Source organism: Pteropus medius, unplaced genomic scaffold (assembly GCF_902729225.1).
Source record: "Pteropus medius unplaced genomic scaffold, Ma_sr-lr_union100, whole genome shotgun sequence".
Taxonomy (NCBI): domain Eukaryota; kingdom Metazoa; phylum Chordata; class Mammalia; order Chiroptera; family Pteropodidae; genus Pteropus; species Pteropus medius.
Genome location: NW_024349798.1, coordinates 2,760,128 through 2,769,083, shown reverse-complemented (window position 1 = coordinate 2,769,083; position 8,956 = coordinate 2,760,128). Strand labels below are relative to the sequence as shown.

The window sequence follows — 8,956 nt, the reverse complement described above, 5'->3', positions numbered from 1 at the left end:
TTTTAAGACATTGACATATTTTTATGTAGTTTTGATTTCGTTGTGATTGATAGATTTAATATTCTACAGTTATATTTCATGACAAGAGTTTTTACATTATTTTCTGCGCTCCTTCCTGGAGGAAAGGAGGTAGGGCCCTGGATGACAATCCCCGCCTCCGGCTGCTGCTCGCGGAAAACGGGCCGCACTTGCCGATGGTTCCTAGAGCCGACGCAGTCTTGGTAGGGCATTTTCCACGGTCCCTAAAGACAGAATAGGGGACGGGACGATGGGGTAAACGGACGGGCTTTGCAACCAGTGAGGTGCGAGTGAGGGCAAAGTTCCGTAGCGCGACTTCCGGTTCCGGCGAGGCGCGGAGCTCCTGGAGGTAGTCTCGGGTAAGCGAGGAGTCGGGGTCTGCAGTTGGCGTGTGCGGGCAATCAAGGTTGGGGGCTGAGGCAGCACGAAGGGTCTGGGTCGTGACTGCCACGGGGGTCGGGGTCAGGGGTCAGGAGCTAGTGGGACTGCGGCGTGACAGCGTTCCCTTGCCTCTCGCCAGGCTCGCCGCGATGCCCCTGCACAAGTTCCCGGTCAATCTGTGGAAGCAGCTCAGGCTGCGGGACGGCATCTACTCCCGCCTGCCCCAGCACTACCTGCGCTCCCTGGAGGAAACGAGGACGCCCACTCCCGTGCACTACAGGCCACACGAGGCCAAGTTCAAAATCAACCCCAAAAACGGGCAGCGGGAACGCGTGGAGGATGTGCCCATCCCTGTTCACTACCCTCCGGAGTCCCAGCTGGGGCTCTGGGGCGGTGAGGGCTGGATCCTGGGCCACAGATACGTTAACAACGACAAGGTTGGTCAGCAGGGCAGGCTTCAGGGGGTCTGTCCGGGGCTTTGCTGCTCTGGTCTCCGTGCTGGGCACCAGAGATCCGTGTAATCACAACCCCAGGAGTGATTACAGTCTGGTGGAGACAGTGTCTTCAAAGGAGTATGTTAAGGAGTGAAGAGTCACAGTTCTTGGGAGCTCTATTCCTTGTGAAACCAACAGGGTATCCTTAATGGGGTGGTTCATATGGGGAACGAAAACTGCAGATGGCCCAGATCAAGTGTAAGGATGAAGGAGAAGGCCTGTGTGTTGAGAGGAGGTCGGAGAGGGAGGTCTGTGGTCACCTGTCCGTTTGACTTGCCATAGTTTGCTTCTGTCACTTCTCGGGACACTTATAAGGCTGGCACCACCACCTTCTCATCACACTTTGGAAAACTGTGATACCCATCTGGGTGCAGGTCTCCTGAGTCTGTCCCTGACACTGTGCTGCCTCTGATGGAATACTTGGAGGGACTGCTGAGCCCTCTGGGGAAGGCCTCTCAGGCTAGCATCTCCCTTTGCCTTTGGCCTCTTGGTCACTGGTGTAGAATGTAAACCATGGAGTTGTTATTGTGTCTTGTGTTGTGTCTGAAACACACCAGCAACCTGGGCAAGGTCTGGGAGTACCAGGCTGGCTATGGAGAAACCGACCTCTGGGTAGGCAACCAGATACACGGGTGGGGCCTGGTCCATCTGGCTCCACATCCTGAATCTCAGGAAGGGACCTTGGGTCTCACTCAGGTCTGTCGAGAGAAGCGGGGACACTCACAAGGACTCTCTTGCTCCCTCAGCTCTCGAAGAGGGTGAAGAAGGTATGGAAGCCACAGCTGTTTCAGCGTGAGCTCTATAGTGAGATCCTGGACACGAAGTTCTCCGTGACCGTGACCATGCGCACCTTGGACCTCATCGATGAGGCCTACGGGTTCGACTTCTACATCCTGAAGGCAAGTGTTGTCAGACAGCTAGTCAGAGAGGGCAAGGTAGATCAGCATCCACTAAGGAATGCTGGTCTCTGAGGTGAAGGGTCACCAATGAAATGTGAGTGGGACCATGCCCCTTTCTGGGCAGCCCCTGTTGGGGCCTGCTGCCCACAGGAGAATTTGTTGCTATGGGCGGCTGTGTTGCCCACTAGGGCGCAAGCGAATATAGTCACTTTCTTCCTTGCTCTTGGCTCTTCCCCTGTTGTGGCCTGGAGGCTGCCAGTTGTTTGGGAGGATCTGGGTGGGGCTGGCTGGTGGGGTGGGCTCAGCCCTGCCAGCAGCACCTGACCCATGCGTAGTTTCCTGCTAGACCCCAAAAGAGGACCTGTGCTCTAAGTTTGGGATGGACCTGAAGCGAGGGATGTTGCTACGGCTTGCCCGACGGGACCCCCAGCTGCACCCAGATGACCCTGAGAGAAGGGCAGCCATCTATGACAAGTACAAGGTGAGGGCTTGGGCCTGGACTTCCTGTTCCTCATGGGCCCCACTGGCTGGCTGCCCCAGCCTTACCACATGCCCCATGTCTGCTTGCCCAGGAGTTTATCATCAAGGAAGAGGAGGCCGAGTGGGTTGGTCTGACACTGGACGAGGCTGTGGAGAAGCAGAGGCTTCTGGAGGAGAAGGTGAGCGTGTGTGAGCACCAGCTGCCCTGACTTTTTGGGTGGGCACAGCCGCCAAGCACTGTTAGATAGGGTGGGGAAGTGTGCTGCCTTGCGGGGAGTCTGGATGAGGCGCTACTGAACCAGGCTTGGGGAGGAGTTGCCTCTGTGCACAGCCACCCAATTGGAGCCACAGCCCTGTGGGTTCCACATGGCATGTTCCTTCCCCTCAAGGTCCTGACATTCTCCTGCTCCCTCTGGCCTGCTTCATAGGTTCAGGGACGGAAAGACTCTCAGAGAGACAAGAGCTGGTCTACTTGGCTGCCTAGCATCCTCCAAGGTCTTCCTGGTATTGAGTTAGGGTCTTGTCATGTCTATCCCCTAGGAGGGTATGGAGCCTGTGGTAGCTGCTGAGACAGCGCACCCCCACCTGTGTCACAGTAGCTGGCTGCCCCTGTTCTCTCTGACCATAGGGCCGCAAGGCAGGGAAACTGGGGCAGGTGCCTGATTCCTAAGTCCCCAAGAGAAGGCGGTCCCTGTCTCATGGATAGGGTACTACCCTCTGGACTGGGGGCTGAGGAGTGGCAAGCAGCTTCACTTGACCCTGTGCCCAAGCCTTAGGGGCCCAGTCCTCTCATGCCTGATTCCTTTTGGTATTTGGCCAACAGCAGCTAGATTTCTTCCCTCCCCAGAGTGCCTCACTGTGACACCGTCTTGCCCCTGTAGGACCCTGTTCCTCTGTTCAAGGTCTACGTGGAAGAGTTGATTGAGCAGCTTCAGCAAGAGGCACTATCTGAGCCAGCGGTGGTGCAGAAGAGAGCCAGCGGGAAGTGACCGTATAGTGACTGACCTATGCCTGACAGTCAGGCTCAGCATCCTGTGTTGTCCCTTGGCCACCTCCACTTACCCACCCTTTGGCAGTCTGGGGCAATGGCGAGAGCCACTTGTGGTCAGTTGGTAAACCATTCTTGTGTGTGCTGGCCATGCAGCTCCTAGGTGCAGTGGGCTTTGTGGAGGCTCTAAGGGATCCCAAGATCCCCAGAGACCTGGGGCCATTTCACTGCCTCTGAGGTCCCCCTCCTCCTGCAGCAGAGGCCCAGCCAAGGCAGGTTCATCACACTGGGGGCAGCACGAGTAAAGTCTGAGCTGGGCTGTGTGTGTGCTATTTTGCTTGGAGGACTGGAGATCTCCTTCGTAGTCCTGTCGCCCTCAGCCCCAGGGACCCTGGATGCAGCTGAGATGGGTGGTGGTCCACAGCTGAGCATGGGAATGAGATTGGTATTGGTGTTTCTTTTCTCTGGGAGAGAATCCTGAGAAATTGAAGGCATTCTGTGATAGGGCAGGACGGTACTTGCCCCTCCCAGTTGTATGTCCCTGCCTATTCTGGAATGTTCTCCTTTGGAAGTGACTGGGAAATGTGCATTCCAGCATGCCCTTTGGGATGGTGAGTATCCCCAACCAATTCAGAGAAGCAGGGATCCTCAGAGGGCACTGCTGGTGGAAGCGTCTCACAGGGAAAGCCTTGAATCAGGAGCTGTCAGCATGGCCACACGGACCTGCAACTTGGGCATCCCCTCCTTGGCTGACCTACACCTGATCCCAGGCCAGGAACTCTGATGTCTTTCTTGCTCTAAGATTAGGGGTGCCTTGGCCCTCTTCTCTAACCCTTATCTGGAAGTTCTGAGCATTGAAACCCATTCAGGCCTTTGGAAGCACAAGGAAGGGTTCCCCTGACTTAGTCTTGGCAACTGGCTAAGGGGTGCCGGGCTCCCCTGAGGGGTGATATGGAGGTGACAACACCTGGGCTATGTTCCTGGTGGTGGAGGCCAAAGGGAGCATGTGGCTGGCCAGTGGGCACAGCTGCAGGAGAGTTCTGGAGATCCAACAGTTCATAAGAGGGTCATCAAGGGTCAGGGCCTGCCTTGGAGTTAGAGCCCTGGGGGGGTGTGCCCCCGAGAACTCTGTTCATAGCTAGGCACAGTGTCACAGCCCCACACTCCTCTGGGAGTGTCTTCATGCTTCTCACACAAGAGTGATTCCCCAAATAATATTCCTACTTTGTGAACAGTTTTCAATTTTTAAAAAAATTTACCAAAAGTTGACGTGCCTAGCCTTCTGCTCCAGTTCCGGTGGGCTAGTAAGGCCCAGCTCAGTTGTTTGAACCACAGCCCTTGACTTTAGCCAGATTGGTGGTGTTCTGGATGGGCCAGCCCTCTCCATGTTCCCATGTTCCCATGTTCCTATCACAGTTCCCATGTTCAGCCCTGAACTGAATCAAGCTGATCCCTTTCCCTCCCTTAGCCTAGTACCTGGGTCTCCTGTGTGGTGTGCACCCCAGACATCCTCAGTTCATTGACCTTGGCTCTGTTATCCCTCTCACCTACTCCTTTCCACCCCAATGAAGGCCACAGGTAGAGGGGGGCTCCTGCCAAGACCTGTAGGGGTCCATGTGTCAGATTCCTGGGGTCTCTGAGGGACCTGGGGCTGGCATAGGGCATATAGCTGGAGCGGGATGGGGCTGAATTTGGGCTTTGGTCTCCCTGTCAGCACTGGTAGGCCACAAGAAGAGTGTCTGAGTTCCAGCCTACACTGACTTGGGGCTACAGCTCTGCTTCCCCTAGGGCCTAGGGGTTACCACAACGGTGGCCCAGGATGGCTTCTGGTGCTGCTGACCAGTGGGAGGAGCTTGGCATGGCTTCAGCAGATCACTCACATCCCTATAATCTGAGGCTGGACTGAGGTGGGAGTCTGAGTGAGGCCTTGGCCCCGAGTCTCCAAAACTTGAGCCCTTTTCTGGAGGGAGGCAGCATCAGTTTGTTTCCTCAAATTCTCACAAATATCCTTGACTCAACAAAGGTTAAAAAGCCTTCAGTGAATGACACCTCTCTACCCCAAATAAAACAATAATACAAGTCTGGGACAAGCCACTGGCAGGGTGGATCTGCCATACTGTTCTACCTTTTGGGAGGTGGGGAGGGGGACACATCACACATTGAACCAGGAACTGAGCCATGAGAGCCCATCTGGTCACATGTCCCCAGCTTCCCTGTATTTTTCACCTCCAGGCCCTGGTCAGGTTGCCTGAGCTGCCTTCCTCTTTTCTTACCCACCATCAATCACACCTCTGCCAGTGTCTGTCGATGTGTCTAAGAGCCTCCAGTTCCCCTTGATGAGGCCCTGTAACCCCTCAGGCCCCTGAACTGGAGGGTCATTTGTACTGACTAAGGTCAAACCTGCGGAACCCAGACCTTCCCTTTGTTGGCCCACACGCTTATCCTTGTATCAGCTGGGTCTGACCCTCCCCGGCCCTCTAGGAGCCCTGAGGCAAGCATCCTTGGTCCCTGTGTGTCCCAGGAAGTGGCTAAGCCCATGTGTTCATATCATAACAGAGCCCAAAGCTTCAGTGTCAAGGGCCATGCTTGGGCCGTGGACACAGGGTGGGCCATTACTGTGGCTATGGATTGGGGAGTGGTCCTTTGGGACTGGAGCAATGGAGGCCTCTGACAACACTGTGGTCATTAATACTAGGTGTCCCAATGCCCTGTTGTGTCCACTGTATCATTCTGATGTTTCTGAGCCCCAGGAAGGGTGGGGCCCAGTCCAGGGTTCTGTGCCTAGCTCCTCACCCTGAGGGTGTCACCTGAGTCCTGTTCAAGTGTGCACTGGCTACAAGGTGGCAGGTGTGGAGAGAGCATGTGAGACCTGGGCACCTTCGCCCCTGCCCTGGGTCCCGTAAGTGCTGGGAGCACAAAGGAGCTGCTGTGAGTCCTACCTGCATGCACTGTCTGCCCTTCCCTGAACCTCTGCTTGAACTGTGTCTCTACCTTCACCATCCATTGCAGTTCCCTTGAATGTTCTGTGGCTCCAGACTCCCTCAAACCCCTCTCCCTCCCACCCCTACCAGCAGCCCAAGCTGGAGCTTTGATCCAGACGAACCCCCTTAGCCTCAGCCCTACACCATTTGGCACTCTGCCACAGCACACCAGAGCCCTCCCCAGCATACCCCAAGCCCCAGAATGGAGCTCCAGATCCTGGACCTTTTACCATCCTCAGCTGACCCCAGCCCTGTTCCCACCCATACCTTACCCCTGGACAAGATCTGTTTTCTGGCGGCATCCCACTCATTCCTATGACTGGGCAGCTTGGGGTGGAGGCAGTGTGAAGTGTGGGAGCAAGTTAAGGTGGTGGCCCAAGAAGCCTCTGTGCCCTTTGGCTCTGGGTTCAGCCTGGCTTGCCTGGAGTCTATTTCCCTGGAGGTACGATCTCTGTTGACCTGTTTTCCAGGCTGCCCCTGGCTCCCAGATCCCTCTGGCCTTGGCAGTGGCTGCTTCAGGAGCCCTTGGGCCTCCAGGGGCCTTCCTCTATCCTGGCCTCTTCTCAGGGGTTTGAGGCTTACACCTGCTCCTTACAGCCCTATAGTTATTCCTTATGCGACCTCCTATTCAGCCGCTGTGGGCTGGACCTGGGCCAGGAAGTGGGATGTGGCCTCCTGGGTTCTCAGGTGGCCTTCATAGAAGCCTTGAGTGGGTGGTACTCATTCCAGGAGCCTTTGGACAGGCTAGGGGCTGTCACAGAAATGAGGTGGAGATGGTTCTGATGCCCTACAACAACCAGCAGTGATGCTGCATCGTGCCTTTGGTGAGAAGCCCTGGTCTTGAGACATCTGGGAAGGGCTTACCAAGGGGCTGATAGTGACAGACCCTGAGGGCCCAGGCCAAGGGAAAAGCAGGTGCAAGGTCATGGGTGTGCGGCCAATTTCCACAGGGTTGGAGAGTGTCTGCTTAGTGGCTGAAGTCCTAGAGTCTTGTGGGTGGAGACACAAGGTCTGTGAGCAGCAGAGCCATACTGGGGCCACTGAAGGCTCTTAAGGGACTGGTGTGAGTGTGTGTTCAACAGACTAACGAGTGCAGAGGAGGGGTAGGCGGGCAGAGACAGAGCTGGCAGACCCTTTCGGGTCCGAGGTGGATCAAGAGCTTGGCTCTCTGTCCACCTAAGGGTGAGGAGTTCCCCCTGCTTTTCCTCCCACTGCCCTCACTCATTATTTTCTCAGTTGACTGGGCCTGGCCTTCAGCCCCTGGGGCAAGCCTGACCTGAAGTCCTCTTCTCAGCAGGGGTTTCAAGGACACTGTTCCTGCCTCTGCCACGGGGTCAGACAGGGTATGGAGCAGCCTGGGACATGTCCCAAGAGAGGGACAGGGATCTTTCACACTGGGTATGCATAAAACACACACGGAAACACTTAACAGCTGGTGCAAGAATAGCCACCATCCAGCCATGCCTGACCTGACCCTCTGAGGGGACCCTGGCATGGGCCCACTGGCGGCACTGCCTTCTCCCTCACTGTCAGGAGTGGCTTGGGGGTGGCGGTGTCTAAAGGGGCTGGTTGCCATGGCTACCATAGGGTTCCGAGGCCGTCATCTGGTCCCTGCCTCAGCCAATCGGCGGTGGGAGCCTGAGCTGCAGCCTAGAGTCACGCTTCTTCCTCCCAGCCACACAGTGGCCAAGAGCAGGGACCCGCTTCCTGGAGTATCTGAAAGTGCTCAGACGGACGGCCAAGCCCATCATGGCGGACCGCGGGATGGTGGGGCGCAAGGAGGCACACGGAGCCAGGCAGGTGAGGTAAGCTGGGCGGGCGGACGGATGGACGGATGGACAGGTGGAAGTGCTGCCTGCTGGCCTTTGTTCTTGTCTCTTTCCTCAGCCCATTCTGCCCTCTATACCCTTACTCGCACTCACACACACACCCGCACCCTCACCCTGGGACCCTTTCCCCAAATGTTCCAAGGAAGGGTCATAGGAAGAGAGACAAAGGAAACAGCACGAGGCAGAATGAATCCACCGCACCATGGACCTGAAAATTACTCTAATAAGTCTTTTACCTCAGATTTCACATGGAAGCGGCATCAAAGACCCCCAACTGACTGGGCCCTCGGCATAACAGCATAATGGCCACCGGCCCCTCTCCCAGCCACCACTCCCAGGGATAGGTGACAAGCCATGTCAAGTCAGTGCAGTTTAAGGAGCATTTTATCGAGAAGAAAAAAAAAACAGGAAAAAAGGGAGAAAAAGGAAAAAAATGTCCACCTATAATGGGGAGCGGCCAGCCCAAGATGGATCAGAGGCGCCAAATCCCATTACTCGGGACTTCAGAAGACAGGCCCCGAAAAGACAGCTGCGATTAAGAGCTTGTAAATGGAGTGTCCTTTGGAGATCAAAGAGGGGCACGCGTGTGTGTGTGTGTGTGTGTGTGTGTGTGTGTGTGTGTGTGTCTGTGTGTGTCTGTGTGTAGGAACGTGCACCATGCAGCGATGGCAGTGGAGCCGTGCACCGCAGCATGGTGAAGCCTGGCGTGTCACCTGCCCGCCATGGCACCCTCCATGTTGCTCTTATCCTCGCTGCTAAGTAGATATGTGGACACACCTGGGGGACCAGGCTGGGTGTAAACGAGGCCTGGTCTGTGCCACCCACACCTGCCCTCGGGCAGTGGGCTCTCTGGTTAGGCCTTGTTCCCCCCACCTGGGCCTCCACC

The 8,956-nt window shown here is 56.1% G+C and overlaps 1 protein-coding gene across 2 annotated transcripts; it reads left to right on the top strand.

Annotated features, from left to right (window-relative positions):
* The first annotated feature begins 227 nt into the window (after nucleotides 1-227).
* On the top strand, nucleotides 228-4,529 carry MRPL28 (mitochondrial ribosomal protein L28). Of its 2 annotated transcripts, none has more exons than XM_039884726.1 (6): nucleotides 228-377; nucleotides 539-836; nucleotides 1,640-1,792; nucleotides 2,139-2,273; nucleotides 2,365-2,451; nucleotides 3,154-4,529. In XM_039884726.1, exons 2-6 carry the CDS (start codon nucleotides 549-551, stop codon nucleotides 3,259-3,261), a joined length of 771 nt encoding a protein of 256 aa, XP_039740660.1. In that variant the 5' UTR covers nucleotides 228-377; nucleotides 539-548; the 3' UTR covers nucleotides 3,262-4,529. The 2 variants fall into 2 exon arrangements, with proteins under 2 accessions (XP_039740660.1, XP_039740661.1); XM_039884727.1 differs by having other exon boundaries at nucleotides 338-424.
* The last annotated feature ends 4,427 nt before the right edge of the window (nucleotides 4,530-8,956 follow it).

Coding starts and splice junctions, on each gene's coding strand:
- MRPL28 (XM_039884726.1), top strand. CDS start 549: ATGCCCCTGCACAAGTTCCCGGTCAATCTGTGGAAGCAGCTCAGGCTG. Junction 837..1,639: donor GATACGTTAACAACGACAAG/GTTGGTCAGCAG, acceptor TTGCTCCCTCAG/CTCTCGAAGAGGGTGAAGAA. Junction 2,452..3,153: donor AGAGGCTTCTGGAGGAGAAG/GTGAGCGTGTGT, acceptor TTGCCCCTGTAG/GACCCTGTTCCTCTGTTCAA.